General features: G+C 53.0%; 1 protein-coding gene across 1 annotated transcript in view; it reads left to right on the top strand.

Moving 5' to 3' along the window:
* Nucleotides 1-386: 386 nt before the first annotated feature.
* Nucleotides 387-18,235, top strand: part of SFRP1 (secreted frizzled related protein 1) — a 41,630-nt gene continuing 23,781 nt past the window's right edge. Inside the window, exons 1-2 of the mRNA XM_081517732.1 lie at nucleotides 387-1,146; nucleotides 6,024-6,101. Of these exons, the coding sequence (XP_081373858.1) occupies nucleotides 621-1,146; nucleotides 6,024-6,101 (604 nt within the window). The 5' untranslated portion in view covers nucleotides 387-620. The remainder of the gene's footprint in view (nucleotides 1,147-6,023; nucleotides 6,102-18,235) is intronic.

Consider the following 18,235-nt stretch of genomic DNA (forward strand, 5'->3'; position numbering starts at 1 on the left):
AAGTACTGTTAAGCGTCCTTGCTTTCCTGAGATCTGACTCAAGCTAGCTGCAGCGTTGCGCATCCTTTTACCCTCCGCACGCTTCTCTCCATCCCCTCTCTCCCTTTTTTCTTTCTTTCTTTTTTTGTCTTTCCTCGTTTTTCCCCCCTTCTTCCTTCTTCTATTTATTTATTTATTTTTTTTTTGGTTTTGTTTTTTAAGGGGTGTTGACCTCCGCTGAGTTCTGGGGAGCCGAGCCCTCCCGCCCGCGAGCCGATTGGCCGGCCGCGCGGGTGACTGACGGGCGGGCCCGGAGCGCTCCCGGCGGCCGGCGCTGATTGGCCAGCACGGCTCGGAGGGCTCGGCCGCGGGAGCGCCGGGCACTCGGGTCCCGCCGCCTCGGGCGCCTGGGCCGCACTCGGGCCGCGCGCTCGCCTCCCCGCGCAGCTCTCCTGGGCCGCCCCGCCAGCGCTGGGCAGGAGCGCGCGGCCGCCCAGCCGGGCGCGGGTGCGGACGGCGCCTTTTGTCCCCGGAGCCGGGGGGTGCGGGGTGGGGCGGGGGGGCTCCTGCAAGTTCGCGGCGGGACGCGCGCAGGGAGACCACCGAGGACGCCCCGCGTCGCGGGGGCCGGGACGCCGAGCATGGGCGGCGGGCGCTGGGCCGCGGCGGGCGCGCTGCTGGCGCTGGCGGCCGGGCTCCTGGCCGCGGGCTCGGCCAGCGAGTACGACTACGTGAGCTTCCAGTCGGACATCGGCGCCTACCAGAGCGGGCGCTTCTACACCAAGCCGCCGCAGTGCGTGGACATCCCGGCCGACCTGCGGCTGTGCCACAACGTGGGCTACAAGAGGATGGTGCTGCCCAACCTGCTGGAGCACGAGACCATGGCCGAGGTGAAGCAGCAGGCCAGCAGCTGGGTGCCCCTGCTCAACAAGAACTGCCACATCGGCACCCAGGTCTTCCTGTGCTCGCTCTTCGCGCCCGTCTGCCTGGACCGGCCCATCTACCCGTGCCGCTGGCTCTGCGAGGCCGTGCGCGACTCGTGCGAGCCGGTCATGCAGTTTTTCGGCTTCTACTGGCCCGAGATGCTCAAGTGCGACAAGTTCCCCGAGGGCGACGTCTGCATCGCCATGACCCCGCCCAACGCTACCGAGGCCTCCAAGCCCCAAGGTGAGGCGGGGGTCCCCCGGGCTGCGCCCCGGGCCTGGGGACGTGCCCTCGGCCCTGCCCGACGGCCTCGACAGCTACCAGCCAGTCCGAGGTGGTGCCCGGCGGGGCAGCCCCGCGCGCGCACCCGCTCCGGGTCGTGGAGCCGCTGCCCTGGGAATCCAGTTTCCAGGAAACAAAGCTTTAGCTCCGGGTCCCAGGAGAGCGCTTTTCTCCCCGGGGAGGGAACCGAGTCCCCATCGGAGCTTTGAATCCCCCAGACGAGATGAGCCCCGGGGCGGGAAACACAACCCAAACTCTGAATCTGGAAAGCTCAGGAAGGCCGAGCAAATGCTAAGGTGCAGCTTTGTTTATATTCTTAGGTTCGAGGAGGATTTTTTTTTTTTTTTTTTTAAACGCTTTTCTTAGCTAGTCTTTCAGCCAAGTAGCTCCCGGACTGGCGCAAAACGAGCCGAGGAAAAAAGTTTAGAAACTGCAAGGCTTTCTGTTTCCTTCTTTCAGGTAACAGCTTCGGGAGACTTGAGGGAGGGGGGTGGGTGGAAAGACTCTTCTCCCTCATTCTTGCATACCCCCTGCTTCTCCCATTCACACAAATCCTCGGATAATTAGAAAGATAAAATTGTCATTAGCTCATTGTTCCGCTCTCCTTAGGGAGCGGGGACCGCAAATTGAAGACTTTCCTAACAGCCCCGGGGATGGACAGGAGGTTTTTCTCGGAACCCCCTCCCGCTTAAAGGGCGGCTCTTGACGGGGGGAGGAAGGCATATCACCCCGCCACCCCCTACCCCCAGGCCACAAGATGGAGCAAAACAAGTTAACAAGCCAAAAGAAGAAAAAGAAAATCCCCAACAAACCAACACCCCAGCACGGTCGCCTGAGTTTTAGAGGAATGAATTCAACTCCGACTTCTTCGGAAGCAGAGTTGAGGCTCAAAAGCTGCCAGTGATCAGAGGTGGGCAGCCATGTACCCAGGGCACCCAGCACAGGACCCGCGTCTCCAGGGCTTTTGGAGGAAAGCGCTTAAGGTGTTGAGGGGGGGTGGGGGTGGAAAAACCTGTTGCTTGCTGGCTCAGCTTATCTCCAAGTGATGCCGGAGGAGGAATGTCTCCCGCCGGGCAGGCTCCCCAGAGTGAGGGTGGGGTAGTCCGAGGAAGGGCACCCTGAAATTTGAATGCCTTTGCTTATTTCAGGGAGGGCGGAGATAGGTCCAGAGTGGGTGCGTGGAGATGGGCTCGGTGGGTGGACAGGTCAACAGCCCGAGGTCTGGGCCCCATGCTCGCCCTTCCTGGAGGTGCGCACGGGGTTCACCTTCGGGGAGATGCTGCCGGTACCTGGGGCAGACTAAGCCCTTGGCGTTGTGTCCAGATAGAACCCACAGATTTTCCTTCTCCCCTCCCGGGAGAGAAGCCCAGCCCTACCCCCAGAGACCTCGGCCAGTTCTGCTGGGGCAGTGCCCACCCCCAGCTGCCCCTGTCTGGTACAAGAGGCGACAGAAACCTTCCAAGGGGACTGGCAGGTGGGGGGACTGGCTGGGGTGCCTCCTTATGCACAAACAAGAATCCTCTCCGCTTGACCCCCCAGAGGCAGGGGTGGTTGAGGGGAAGGAAACCAAAATCCATGCTGTCTTTTTGGAGCCATTAACTCCTTGGCTGCCACCCCCCTTGGCCCCCTCCCAAAGTCTGCCCTTTGCACCATCTCCCCTCCTCCCTCTGTCCCAGGAGCGCTCAGGTAGCCCACTCTGGACCAGCCACGCAGCCGGGAAGGGACAAGTCTGGGGTGGAACTTGGGACCTGGTTCTCCCCACCATGTTTTTGATGACAGGTTCTGCGGGAGGCACTGCTCCTACCCGGGACTGCAGCCCCTTCAGTGGGAGGAACCCCCAAAAGGCGTCCCCTGGGGCTGCGTGGCCACTGCTGTCAGCTGAGGCTGGAAGTGGGAGGGATGTGTGTGTGTGCACGTATGTCAGGGGGAGAGACCAGACTCCTGGTCCCCATCCCTTATGGCTCATGCCTCCAGAATAAGAACTGGTACTTTTGGAGGCGACCAAGTACACATGCCCCACTTTTATTCTTTATTTCTTTTTATTCTGTAAAATTAAAATGGGATTTTCACAGCAGTGACGTGTCTCCGAATGCCGGCTGGCTGGCTTCTGTTCACATACTGGGGCAAGTACTGTTTAGGGTACTGGGGCAGGCCTTTGGGGCCACACATCATTTAAGATAAACTTGATAATGAGATGAGTCAAAGGAGGCTCCCCTGCACCCCCAAAAAGCTGAGGCTCCAGCTGCTTCAGCATCGGTTATGGGAGAGGCACTTTTTTTTTTTCCCCAGAAAAGTTATTTCTCAATCTTGCACTTGCATTAGACCCGTGCACTCCCAGGCCGATACATTGTCATTCCTCCTCCCTGCCAGGTTTTACTGATTCAGGCTCCATGAACGAGCACATACTTTTAGTTTTATTTTATTGTTGTTTAGGCATGTTGTGTGTTAAATCAGCCTGACTGTTTCAGGCACAGATTGCAGAGGCCACGGTGCCTCTTTCTTCCCGAGAGCCTTCCTTAGGGTCCCTTCCCTGTATTGAGGAGCTGGCCAGGGAAGACCTGCTGTGTGTATATGTGTGTGTGTGTGTGTACTGTGTGCATGTGTGTGCATTGATTTAAAAAAAACCCACGTGTTTCTGATCCCAGTGTTGCACTCTTCGCCTTAAATATTGGTGAAACGCAACACCTTTTGGTTTTTGTTTCTTTCACTTGGAACATTTTAAATGTATCTGAAAACAGCCATTTCGTCCTGCCTCTCTGATGGATGACTGGCTGGGTGGGTTTGATTTTTTGTGCTCAGGTTTCCTCCTGCCTCCCTCCCCCCGCCCCCCGCCCTGGCACAATCCGGAGAGGCCACAGATTAGTACTGCCCTACGGAGCTGGCTGAGAGGCGGACTGGGGAAGATGCACAGAGCTCACCCCAGCCAGCTCCTGCCCCCCCCGGGAGATGCTGAGGGCCAGATGTGGCCATGGGACTGAGAACAATGCCCGAGTGGTGTCCAGAGCCCTGGGCTGCCAGTCAGGTTGGGGAACTCAGGGTGTCCAGGCAAGGTGGTGTGCGTGAGCCAAGGGCACCCGGTGTTTGTATTCGGATAGTCCTGCCTGCCGCTTGTTTGGCCAGATTATATTCATTGAAATTGATAACTTCCATTAAAATTTTTTTTAACCCAAACTAGGAAAGCCCCCCAGCACAGTCCACACTCCCCAGGCGGGTACCACGGTCCCTCCCATACGGTGGGATTTCCTTTCCACTTTTCTGCCCATGGAAACCAGAACCAGAATGCACAATTCCGGGTAAGCGTTTCCCTTTTGTCAGAAACACGACCTCTGGAATCCGATCTTAAGTTCCGGCTGAGAAGCATAGTTCCAGCCTCTGGGTCCAAAGATAGTCCCACTGTCTTCTGCTTGGAGTGCGGCCGTGGTTCCTGCTACTGAAGGAGTCTGGACAGTGCGTGGCCCTGGGCCCAGAGTCAAGGTGGGAGAGGGGTCTGCCAGCAAAGACTAAAGCATGTGGCCTCTGCTGGGCCTCACAGGGACCCTGCCTGGAAGCGGGGCATGGTCAGGCATCCGCTCCCAGGTGCTGGGGACCAGCTGTGTCCTGGGGAGCGGCACTGGCCCTGGAGTGCTGTAGCTGACTCCGTGCTGTAGCTGACGCCCTGTCCGCTGTGGGAGGCTCTGCCCATTTCTCTGGACCACAGAAGTGCTCTAGGGCGAAAGAGATGCTGCAGCCGCCGTAGGAGCCACGGAGAGGGAGAGGGAGAGGGAGGGGGAGGGGAGGAAGAAGAGCCTTAACGGGAGTGGAGGTCGCTCAGCACACCTTCCTCCTTTGTGACTTCCCCAAAGCTCATGGCCTCCAGTGCTGTGCTGGATGGGGGCCCCTTAGGATGTGCTCAAGCTTTCCTACATCCTGGATAAAACTCCAAGATGTCTGATAGATGATGGAGATGATGCTGATGCTGACAGTGGGATGGTGGGATGGCGGTGGCGGTGACAAGCCGCCTCCCCTTCTGGCGATTCCACTGGGTGGCTTTCTCCCAGCTCTTCCACGGTGCCCCTTTACCTCCCAGGGGAGGGCCCCTCCAGCATCTGCAGCATTTGGCCGGGAGGCTCCGCTGGCCCTGGCTTCCAAAGCTTCCTCCCCCCGGGGCCTAGCCGCCTCCAGTTCCCCCATGCCTGCAGCACACACACCTCCTCTTCAAAGCCCTTCACGGTGTGAAAACGCCAACAGAGGGTCTCCCCATCCCACTCAGTCCTTCCATTTGGCAGCAGCCCCCCAGCCCCCACCCAGCTTCTCCTGCTCCCCACCCCGCAGGATCTCACTGCAGCGGCCCTTCTGGGCAGGGGTGTTCAGGGCCTGTGGCTGGACGTTGTGAGTCTGGCTGATTTTCTTTCTTGGCTCATGGAGAGCTGGTCAGATGGATCGGGGAGCTTGGGAATAGGAATGGGGCAGGAATCAGGCAGGTATTTCAAGGGGAGGGGAGAAAACAGAAAACAAACAAAAAAAAACAGGTAGAAGTGTTTGGTTACAAGTCGGCTTTTCCCAGGGACCCACCACATCAAGACACGATTCATAGGACCTGCCCCATTCAGCCCCAGGTAATGTTGATCTGAATAGCTGTACCATATTCAGTAGCTCTAGTCCCTGAATTTTCAAGGAACTCGATGTCTGCCTTGGTTTCCAGGACTCGTCTTTTCTGGGATTGTCTTTCAGAAATTCCAGAAGACCGTTACCCCTCTCCAGCCTGGTCCCGAGGCTCATCTCTGTCTGCCCCGGGGGCAGTTCCTCCAGCATCCTTGCCCCCCATCACTCAGCTTCTGTCCTCCCCTTTCCTTTCCTAGGCACGACTGTGTGTCCTCCATGTGACAATGAGCTGAAATCCGAAGCCATAATCGAGCATCTCTGTGCCAGCGAGTTTGGTAAGAAAGCGGCCCAGGCTGCCTCTGGGAGGTTGGGCATCCCTGGCTCCTCCCGGTCTGAGTCCCTGGAGCAGAACCCTTTGGAGCTTCTTTTTGGAGATGAGTGTTCTCTCCCTCCATCCTCCCCAGACAGCTGCTTTCCTCAGGCTGATAGGGTGGGGAACTGGCTGCTTTTTATAAAAGGTCAAACTTGGCTTCTGCCTTTCCGTCTGTGGGATCACTGGGTGGGTTTGGGAGGAACTTCTCTGGGAGTAGAGGGAGGCAGATTTGGGGCAAGCTGGGGGAAAACCAGGCTGCTGGGCCGGCCTCCCGCGTGGCTCTTTTTCCATCCACCCCTAGGTGTCAGCACCACGCCACCCAGGATCGGGGAGGGGGGTCATTGGCGTTTAGGGCCATGGGGGCAGGGGCTCTCGGGGGCTTCCTGGCAAGTAAAATGACATCCCCACAGTGGGGGGAATTTCCCTCCCTTCTTCCCAAATCTCTCTAGGCTAAAAGGGAATTCTGGGTCCACATTTGCAGCCCCAGGAGGAGGGCTGGATATGGGCCTGGGGCCTGATCTCAGGGGACCTTTCAAGGGTGGTCACTGTCATCTGCTCCTCAGAAGATGGAGCCTCTGACACCTCAGGAGTGTGTCCTCTGGAAAAGTAGACATGAACTGCATCCTTTTGAAAAGTCGACTCCCTTCAGCCTGCCTCTGTTTTGCATGGAGCTGACATACAAAATAGAGGCGGCTGGGGCTGTTTTGCTAAGGACACGTTCTCACGATTCCAGCCATCGTGTCCTGAAGGCTGGATTTGTTACAGAATTCCTCCCAGGAAACATGTAATGGGCTTCCCTGGTGGCTCAGACAGTAAAGAGTGTCTGCAGTGCAGGAGGCCTGGGTTCGATCCGTGGGTTGGGAGATCCCCTGGAGAAGGGAATGGCAACCCACTCCAGTATCCTTGCCTGGAGAATTCCATGGACAGAGGAGCCTGGTGAGCTACAGCCCATGGGGTCACAAAGAGTCAGACAGGACTGAGTGACTTAACACTCAGGGCTGTTTTGCTAAGGACCAGTTCTCACGATTCCAGCCATGGTGTCCCTGAGGCTGGATCTCTTACAGAATTCCTCCCAGGAAAAGTGTAAATGGTAGGTAAAGGGAATCTTTATGTCCATCCAGGGCTACCTATTGTGGGTTTTCATTAACCAAGCATAGTAACACGCATGAAAGGGCCTTATGCTGACAGAGTGCTGTTGAAGAGCTGCACACATGTAAAGCTGAAGGAAACGGTACATGTGACACTTGTAGTCTCAGGGCATTTGTCATCGTGACTGCAGGCAGGAGTTGGCCCAGAGAGCTCCTTGAGAATGCACACGTTTTTCATGCCCTATTTCTGCATTAAGTCTCTCTACCTGCCTCTTTGGTTCTTGGTGGACGAGCTCTAGGAAGGTTTGTCTGCCCTGCCTTCTGCCGCTTGTGTTTGAGTCGCGTCCTTTGTTCTGGTTGCCATTTTAAATGAATTTCAAATAAATTGTAGACAGCACCTGCAGCAGTGTTTACAAACTCTGATGACCCTTCTTCTGTCTGACTGGGTGACACTTGCTTCCTGAGGCTCACATTCTTGCTCCATCAAGGGGACCCCAACGCCCAGCGAGGCTGGTGGGTCTGCATGGCCCCTCACCTGCTGGAGCGACAAGCTTAGCTTCCTCAGATGACACAAGATTCCTTCTCAAAGAGGCATTTGGGCATTGAGTAAAAGGCCATAAATAAAATCTCTCAGAAGTCCTCACCAGAAACCTTTTGCTGCAAAAGGTAGGGGGGAGGGGCATTAAGGATCAGCTTGCATGCAGCCGTCATCCCAAAGCATCCTTCTCTGTGCAGGGCGGGGGTGGGGGCGCGGTGGGAGGTGCGTGGGAGTGAGAGGGGGTCGGGGGCCGGGGTGGGGGTTGGGCAGAGGGGTCGGATAATACTCAGCGGCCGCTTTTAGATTTCACCAACCCCCTTCTGATAGTGTAAATCACCACACTCTGAGAAGTTGACTCCCTGACGTCTCAGCAAATCCAGGGAATCCTATTAGAGCCATCTCTGAAAGGTAGTGTATGAGCGGATGCTCGATGCTGGGATCCCATCTCCCGGGACCCCGTGTGCGAAGGAGGCGGTGCCTGGTCACTGATTCACGCGTCGAGTCGGTCATTCAGCATTTCTTGAGCTCAGAGCTCTATGCCAGACTCCATGTCCCCAAATATGGACCTAGCATAGCTGAAGATTTAATTTTAAAAAAAATTCATTTTTAACCCGGACCAAATGTGAATCGGTCGTTTCCTAGAGAATCGTGGAGTCATACAACTCGCCGCCTGAAAGGGGCGCTGTTGGCGATGCAGGGCAAAAGATGTGCTGGCGCTTTGGGAAGAGAATCATTTGTCTTCCGGCTCTGATTCCCTGGAACTCACCAACCTGAGTTTGTTGAGGGGCTTTGTGGCAGCTCGTTAATCTAGAGTCATTCCCTAGGCGTGGGCTGAAGAGGCAAATGTGAATGTGAAAGCTGACCTTTGAGTGAAGGGCAAGGGTCTGCAGGGGGCTGGGGTAACCGCCCTGGGGAGATGAATCCTCCCCACGACCCAGTGGGTGCCCAGTGGGTTGGCTGGCCATCTGCCCCTGAGTGCGGGGGCTCGAGGAGTGTGTCTTATTTTCATAACCAGTCTGGGCTTAGCCAATCTGATTAGCAGTTTGGGACTGTGTTCCTTTCACCCAGAGATGATTTCCTTCTTGAGTGCATAGAACTCTGGAGTTCTCCTGGGTCCTCTGGGTCATCCTATCAAGTCCACTTATTTCACAAAGAAGGAATCTGACCTGCTTCCCTGGTGTTCTTTTTCTGACATGCTGCCTTTCCCACTTAAGATGAACAGCCTCGGGGCTGGACGCCAGACTTCCCTATCTGGATGCAGGAGAGAATTTTATGGTTTGTGTGTGTGTGTGTGTGTGTGTGTGTGTGTGTGTGTGTGTGTGTATTGTATTCTCATAAGGCAATAGAGAGGATATTTTTTTCTCTCTCTCTCTGCAGGGGCTGAGTTCAGCTCTGCCCTCCTCAGCACCCTGGAGAATGCAGCCTTGTTGAGAAACTTGTTTCCTAGCTCAGCTCATTTCAAGTGAGGGAGGCAGTGAGCCACGCTGATGGGATTCAGTTAGGAGACAAAGAAATGCAGCGAGGCAAGCTGATACACAGCCGAGAAGAAAAAGAATGCTTTACTCCCCACTCGAGGGATCAAACTTTGCATTAAGCGGCCTTGACATCCCTGGTGGGAAGACATCAGCTTGTTGGAAGGCTCTTTGGGAGCTCGGGGAACAAGGGATACATTCCTTCGGGGTCAGCACTCCCGAGCCCTCTCCTGCCAGCGGTCACCGTCAGACTGCTTGCTGGGCCCATTACCGCCTCCCCGGGAGGTGCGATTGTGACTCTCGAAGCTCTGCCTGCCCCCTCGTTCTCTCCACCCCTCCACTATACCTCCGCTGTTGACAGTACATTCCTCCCCCCCCCCCACCGACAGGGAAAAGCCTCAGTAGAAACACCTGTGGGTTGATGCTCAGGAATGCAGCTGGATCAGCCCGGATCAAGCCCCAGATGTGTGGCAGCAAAAGTTAGCCAGGGCAGAGGTTCTGAATTCAGCGTGGCGGCCAGGGTGCCTGCTGGGCTCCATTCAGGACGCCTGGCTCCCGCTGCTTGCTCTGGGTCTGCTTTTCCTGCTCCGTGACAACAGGGTGCCGCTGTTTTCTCTTCGACGGGGTCAATATATTCTTTGCGAGCTGCCACACTTAGTAATCCTGCTGTTAACAGCTCAGCGCCCATAACCATCTTTCCTTCAGCCCAGCTTATCCTGGGGATGGGAGGGTCTGATTTATGATGGCTGTGGGGCTAGGACCCCCGCCTCTGGCCACTCTCTCAGAGCTTCTGGATCCGTAAACACGCTTAAGCTTTTCTGCTAGAAACGGGCAGAATCGTATACTTCTGCTAAGACAGTTCACAGCTTCCTCTTGTGCTGGCTTCTTCTTTTCTGAGAGTTCAGGTGGCTGCTTTGTTAGTCCAGTATTTTCTGGCTGTGGAAAAAGATTTCTTGGCCCCCCTAGAAATTTTTCTTGCCTTCTGAACATTTTTTTTTTTCATTTATATGTTTCCTCACAAAGAGTAAAACTGTACATTGCAACACTAAACTGAGTCAAAGAGGAAGGAAAACAAAAAACGGCTCTCACCATGAGCATTTGGGAGTATTTCCTAGAAGAAACATTCTCGGCGATTCCTGGACCTTCTCGAATTTGTTCTCACTCTTCCTCACTCTGCTTTCAAGGTGTCTTGGCTGGGCTACTGTTTGGAGGCGCAGAGTTTTACTCGGAATGTTTGATTACTCGCAAAAAGTAGGCTCGGCCTTTCCAAGCCAAACCTTGGGCTTCCTCCTGCAGAGGAGGAGATGTAGCTGCCAGCAGGGTAATTGCAGCGTCTGTAAGCTGCTTGAGAGCAGGGTCTGTCTCTGGTACCATATTTTACCTAATGTAAGACACCCATTGATTGCGAGATGTGCCGTCTATCACATGTGCGTCCATCACTTGCCTACAGGGGGACACATCCTTCGTGTTAAAATGTGAAAAGAATCTGTGTCTTAGAATGAACAAAACAAGGCCTGTGTGTACTTAAATCGACAATTGCACAGTTCCAAAGACATAAAATAAAAGTTTGTTGGACTCATGTATGGAAGACAGGATATGACTGGGAGATGGAAATTGGCCTTCTTTTTTTTTTTTTTTTAAGTGGTTTAATTTCCAGCTGATTTTCTGTTAAGTAACTACAGCTTGATTTTAGGATGCATCACCCACAAAGATAGATGAATATAGGAATTTTTTAACTTCAAAAATATTATGATGGGAAGTACACTTCTGAGTATAAATCCTAGATTTTCTACAGTGTGCATAAAGTGCCTTTCCTGAGCATTCACAATTGTTAAATGGGCACAAGTACATTTAAGTCATAAGATTGGACTGTATTTAAGTGAGAAAAACAATGTAAAAATTATTTAATATTAAAGTATCCCCAGATGAATACAAATTGGGATAATTTAGACTTACATTTCAACTCATTGTACAGGGTGGCCTTTTTTTTTGGACCTAACCATTGTCTGTTTGGACCTGACCAATAGTCTCTTTTTTGGCTACTATTACATTCTACTAGTACTTATGGAAACTTGGTGAATAGACAAGTGATATTGTTCTGGTAGTAAATGCACCTTGTAGGCAAAAAACGGAACACTGGTCTTATTTTGTTTTTCAGTTTTCTTCTTTTTAAAAAAAAGAAGTGTAGCTGATTTACAGTGTTGTGTTAATTTCCCCTGTACAGAAAAGTGATTTGTATATAAACTTATACATACTTTATATACATAAGTATACACGTATACATATATATACTTTTATATATACATATATATATTTTTTTTCATATTCTTTTCCATTATGGTTGGAAACAAGTATGTGCAATTGGTTTATTAAATTTGAGGGAAAGTACATGCCCTGTTTTGGGTGACTGAGTGCATATGTTAAAAAATACAAACAAATCCTAATATCCAGAAATCTAGTTGAGTTGATTTATCTCTGATTTACTCAGTTGAAGTAAAATTAAATAGACACACAGATGAAGGCAGGGTAACCCCAGGTGGAGTTGTTGGGCTGAAAGCAACTGGTTTTTGTTGTCCCTGAAGGTCTCTGAAATACACAGCCCATCCACAGATCTGGTAATAGTTGGAAGGAGTTGTGTGGAATTTCATGTTCAGGGAAACACAGAGTCAGCCTTTAAGTGCCCTGGCAATGCCACTCTCAGCCTGCGGTCCATCCTGAGTCCTCCAGGGACTCAGGGGTGGCTTGTTCTGTGCAGAGACCATGGCTGAAACCTTGAGGGCCCTTGAAGCCCTTGAATGGGCCTGGGGGGTCGTGATGGTGAGGCCCTGCTCACCCACAGACTCAGAGTGGAGAGCTGGGGGCCTGACTGGGGGCATCAGGCCCCGGGCAGATGGGTGCCACTCTGCCCTCCAAAGCCATGTCAAGGAGCCATGAGGAGAAGCTGGGAAAGGAGTCGAGTTTCCCCTTGTCTCCTGGCAGGAAATACTTAGATGAGGCGGAAGTCCATAGCAACACTTGTCTTTAGCATACTCGACCCTGAGGACGTATACTGAACTGAGAGAGGACTCAGAAGCCAGGATCCACGGCTGGCTGAGGGCAGCACCCCGGGAGCTGAGTTCATTTCTCCTGCCCCGGTTCGTACACCTGGCAACACTGGGAAGTCTCAGGAACCTCTCCAGGCCTTGGTTTCCCCACAAAGTGGCAGCTGATACCCAGGATCGGTGTTGTTCAGGAGCAGATGAGCTGGTGTAAGGAACCCAGGCCTGGGCCCCCACACCGACCAGACTCACTGACTGTCCATCCTGGTGGTCCTGGCAGGGGTGGAGTAGCCTAACCCAGCCCAGCCCTCTGTCCCCGGCAAGCGAGGCCTCCCTTCACCAGAGAAGCCGGGGCTGCAGCTCACAGGGTCTCGGTTGAAACCTCTCCAGAACCAAGCGCTGTTTCCAGCTAGCTCCCCCGTGTCTGGCATCCTGCTGGGATGGTTGCTTTAGGTGGGGGCACTGTTGGATCAGGACGTGATGACTTCCCCTCTTTGGTGATGAGTGCAGCTTTGCCGAGGTCATTTCTTGAGATGGTCAGTTGCCAAACGGCATGGTCTGGGTGCCCTTTGACATGGTTTTCAACCTGCCATCCTGTGATTCTCCTGTTGAGTGGCTCTGCTCCACTGCCTTGCTCTCCTTAAAAAAAAAAAAAAGAAAGGAAGCTTTACCATGATAAAATACACGTAACATGAGATGCAGCCCTGTCATCACTGTTAGATGTACAGTTGGTTCAGTGGCGTCCAAAACGTTCACATTGTGATGCAGTGTGATGCAGGCAGCACCGTCCCTCTTGGGATATTTTTCTTCATCCCAAACTGAAACTCTGTGCCCAGGCACTGACCGCCCCCCCCAGGTCCCGGGGCGCCCCCCCCCGCCCCTACTTTCTGTCTCTAGGACTCTGACGATTTCAGGTACCGCATGTAAGTGGAAGCCTGCACTGTTTGTCCTGTTACGTGTCTGGCTTATTTCACGTAGCATCGTGTCCTCCTTATCATGCGATGTGTGTATAAACAGTCATGGAGAAGGGGGCGCAGGGAAGGGTTTACCCTCAAGTTCACCTGTGCTCCCTGGAGCCTTTCTGGGGGTGGGTGCGGAAGGAGGGGGTAAGGGATGAGCTGAGATGAGGTGGGCTGCTCACTCATTTCCTTGGGTGCCGTCTTGCTCCTCCACACTCCTTTGTCGTTGTGAAGATCTGATGGGCTGGACGGGACCTCAAGATGAGCCAGTCCAGGGCTGTCAGCTTACAGATAAAGGCGTTACTCATCAGATGGCCCAAGGCCACTCCACCTGGCATCCCTTACCGTTTTTGTTCCCAGCAACTCTAAGGTGGGTAGCTGGTTCGGGTTCCACACCCTTCCTCCTTCATGTCCCCTCATGCCCATCGCGTTCCCTTTCTGCCAGGAGTGGGAGAGGAAGCTCTCCGGGAAGGGGCACTGGGTGCTTTCAGAGTCTGCCTGGTATAAAAGGACTGATGTCTGTGCCTGACACAGGGAGGGGATCCATAGTCCATTGGTTTCTTTGTCATGAGGTGAGCCGTGCTGTCCAGCAGAAAGAACACAGGCTTTGGGCCAGAGAGACTGGGATGAAATCCCACCTTTATACGCGGAGTGACCGCGAGGAAGTCTGTTAACCTCTCTGAGCCTGTCTCCATCGTCTATGGGCAGTGGTTCCTGTGTGGTTGTGTTGGGAGGAGAATTGGGTCAGTCAAGTGGATTCAGTTCCTGGACCATGGCAGCGGATCCAGTCGTGACCCGTGTTATCTCTTCTTATAGGAAAGAGTTGTTTCAGGGTGGAAACTGGCCTCGGTAGGAGGATTGGAGTGCTAATAAAATCAGCTTGCTTGGTACGAAATGTTAGGAAATGGAATGGAATGTCCTGATGGGTTTCTGGTTAGTAGAGGATTAAACCAGAGAGACTTCGCACAAAACCCGTTTGGGAGAACTTTAAAAAGCTTGACATGGCTTCAAGGTGCTAAAGTTCACAAAACCAAAGACAAACCAAAACCCAGGCAAACCAAACAAAAAGCAACCCTACACATACTAGAAGTTAGGCAGTCCAGGCTTTAATTAAATGACACCCTAAAGTCGCTGTAAAACTGAAGTCATTGGACAATGATGACCACAGGGCACACGGAGCTTGGATTGAGTGTTTGCTAATTCCAGGACACGCCCACGGAACTTTGTTCTTTTGTTTTGGAGTGGTTTTTAGAAATCTTATTCCTGATAAGAGTTTTTCTGCTCATAATGCTTTGAGTAAAAGGGAGATCTTTCAGCCCTTGGGGTAGTCCACTTTTCCCAAGCACTGTCTCTGGGTAGTTTTTCACTTTTTTTCCCTGCAGCAGTTGTGATAGTGGTGATATACACGCCCGTTAGCCAAAACATAGACCATATTCAGAAGCAAATGAGCATTTAAATATTGGCTAATTTCTTCCAGTTTTGCAGAAATGAGCCAGAAGCTCCAGTCCGTATTTATTTTTCAAAGGAGAGCAAGTGGCCAAAGAGACGTCAGGCCCTCGCTCTGCCCCAGCCTGCTTGGAGCAGCCAATTAAACCTGCATTAGCTTTGGAAGGCTTCTCAAAGGCCTATAGATTGCACTTGAAATCTTTGTTTAGTCTTTCAGGAACACTGTCACATGGATGATTTATCAAAGAAAGTTGTTTATCTGGCAGTAAAATAAACTCCGGGCCTGTTCAGACGAAGTTTTCCCGTGAATTTCTACCAAGGTAAACACTGGTAACTGGCAAATTCCGTGTGAAAGCCAGATGCATACGATAAATATTTGAGCTACAGCTCTGCGGTGTCCGAGGCCTGCCTGTCACCAGCGCTGTCACTCTCGCCACAGCCCGGAGGACTTGGCCTTGCAGCCCGGCCGACTCGGCCTTGCAGCCCGGCCAGTGGGGCCACCAGGCCCACGGGCTGGCAGAGTCCACGTGTGTGCTGGAGCTGCCCCCACGTCGTGGGCCTCCCGGGGCTTGAGTGCCACTTAGTGCTGGCACCGCGGCCTTCCTGGCTCAGAGGGGTCCAGCCTCAGGCCACGCCTGCCTGCCTTGCACTCACAGCCCGTCCAGAAGTGGCCAGTTTAGGCTCCTCTGCAAACAGAGACCTTTTGAACCCAACTGGCAGGGGGCTGGGTGTGTTGAATGATTTGAGAGCTGGGGTGTGGTGGTCGGGGTGGTGCCTATTGGATTCTGCTGAGCTAGAAGTAGGGTCTCAGAAGGCTGAGATACTTTCCTGGGGTCTCTGGCTGTGCTCCTTGGGGGTTGGGGGGCTTCATTTGGAATTAAGGGGGGGCAGGTCCAGCCCTGTGAGAGTGGCGTGTGTGCCTGGGACCTGTCTGAGCGTGGGAGGGAATGAATGGATGAATGGAGATGATGGAGCAGGAGGAAGCCAGAGCTTGTAGGTCTCCCGAGGAAGATACTGCGGCCGATGTTTATAGTGACCTTTCAGGGAGGGGCTGAGTTATCAGCTGCTTGTTCTCAGCCCCAGAGCCTGGAAGTTTTGGATTACCTTGGTCTTGGTCGGGGTCCTCGTGGCATGGCTGAGTTGGAATTTGTCTGCGGGCGCCACCTGTGACCCAGGCTCTGTGCTGGATCCTGCCAATCCTGATTTCCCTCGTGGGTCAGGGAGGAGAAGCAAGGACCCGAGAAGAGATGACGTTTGTTCACCTGTCAGGGCTTTAGGATGGGGGGGTCTGCGCTCACGATTGAGTCTTGAGAGCAGATGGCATTGGTCTTTCACCCCTCGCCGTTGGAGGGGCTGTGGGTGTGTGAGGCCTGGCTGCTTCGACAGCTTCAGGGATTGACGTGCAGGAAATGGAATCTTCCAGGCCTGCAGATACTTAGAGGAATAAAGGAGTATTTCTTTAGGGCAGGAATTAAGGGGAATCATCGACCACAGTTTCTGAAAGGATGTCTGTGAGCTGGAGAGAGATTCCAAAACAGTACTTTGGCAGCGGGGAAAAACTAGGAAGCAGCTTCCCTAAACCAGGCTTGCTCTCACTCAGGCGGGATTACCAGAGGGATTTTTCTCTCTCCTGTTTTCTCCAGCCCTTCCGTGAGGGGCCTCCCCGGGACGTTTCCTCCCTGGGGGCCCTCAGACAAGTTCTCTGCTCTCTGTGAGCCCTCAGAAAATGAGTTCACCGGCTGCTGTGTCTTCCCCTGCAAATCCAGTTGGCTTCTGGAGCTGGCTTTAGGGCTGAAAGTGAAAGAAAGTGAAAGTGAAGTCGCTCAGTCGTGTCTGACTCTTTGTGACCCTGTGGACTGTAGCCTACCAGGCTCCTCCGTCCAATGGATTCTCCAGGCAAGAGTACTGGAGTGGGTTGCCATTTCCTTCTCCAGGGGATCTTCCCGTACCAGGAATTGAACCTGGGTCTACTGCATTGCAGGCAGACGCTTTACCCTCTGAGCCACCAGGGAAGCCCTTAGGGTTAGGGCTGAAGGAAATCCCTACTTCTGTGACCGTGGCTGCAGAGCTAGACACGGGGCCTGGAGTAAGCACTTGAAACCCTCAGCAGCTACTGGATGCCCCTCCGCAGAGCGAGTCTCCTCCTGCAGGCTCCACGGGGGCCTCTCGGGCCTCAGTCTGTGTCTATGGCTTCCCGTGGTCTCAGCTCCCGATCGGGTCAGCAGATCAGAGGACCTGGAGGATGAGACAGGACAGGGCCAGGCTCGTCTGTCCGCTTTCTTACTTTGGCGCCGGGTTCTAACTCGCAGGCCTGTGGGATGGCAGGGTCTACGGGGAGCTGGATACATCCAGAGCAGTTCTCTGGAGGAAATGAAGATGACTGCAGACAGTCCCTGGTGCTCAGACGGTAAAGAATCCGCCTGCAATGCGGGAGACCTGGGTTCGATCCCTGGGTTGGGAAGATCCCCTAGAGAAAGGCATGGCAACCCACTCCAATATTCTTGCCTGGAGAATCCCCATGGACAGAGGAGCCTGGTGGGCTACAGTCCATGGGGTTGCAAAGAGTCAGACACGACTGAGCGACTAAGCACAGCGCAGCACAACAGGCAGTCAAGAAAGGCATCCTGACGTCAGGAGAGGAGGGTGGGGAAGGTGTTAGGACTCAAAACAAGTTTTGAAAGTGAAAGGGTTAGTCACTCAGTTGTGTTCGACTCTTGTGCAACCCTATAGACTGTAGCCTGCCAGGATCCTCTGTCCATGGGATTCTCCAGGCAAGAATACTGGAGTGGGTTGTCATTTCCTTCTCTAGGAGATCTTCCCCACCTCGGGGTTGAACCCAGGTCTCCTGCATTGCAGGCAGATTACCGTCTGAGTACCAGGGAAGCCCCAAACAAATATTACTAGTACTTAAAATTTCCAAGACGCTTGCTCCTTGGAAGAAAAGCTATGACAAACCTAGACAGCATATTAAAAAGGAGAAACAACACTTTGCCAACAAAGGTCCATCTAGTCAATCAAAACGATGATTTTTCCAGTAGTCATGTACAGATGTGACAGTTGGACTATAAAAAAGGCTGAGTGCTAAAGAATTGATGCTTTTGAACTGTGGTGATGGAGAAGACTCTTGAGAGTCCCTTGGACAGCAAGGAGATCAAACCAGTCAATCCTAAAAGAAATCAACCCTGAATATTCACTGGAAGGATTGATGGATGCTGAAGCTGAATCTCCAAAACTTTGACCACTTGATGCAAAGAGCTGACTCATTGGAAAAGACCCTGATGTTGGGAAAGACTGAAGGCAGGAGGAGCAGGGGTGATAGAGGATGAGATGGTTGGATGGCATCACTGACTCAATGGACATTAGTTTGAGCAAACTCTGGGAGATGGTGAAAGACAGGGAAGCCTGGTATGCTGCAGTCCGTGGGGTCACAAAGAGTCGAACGCAACTGAACAAATTTTTTTAAAGAAGTTATTTTATTGGAATATAGCTGATTTACAATGTTGTGTTAGCTTTCGCTATACAGCAGTCATTCAGTTATACATATATATACATCTT

Source organism: Giraffa tippelskirchi, chromosome 8, assembly GCF_054371585.1.
Source record: "Giraffa tippelskirchi isolate mGirTip1 chromosome 8, T2T-mGirTip1v1.2.pri, whole genome shotgun sequence".
Lineage (NCBI taxonomy): Eukaryota > Metazoa > Chordata > Mammalia > Artiodactyla > Giraffidae > Giraffa > Giraffa tippelskirchi.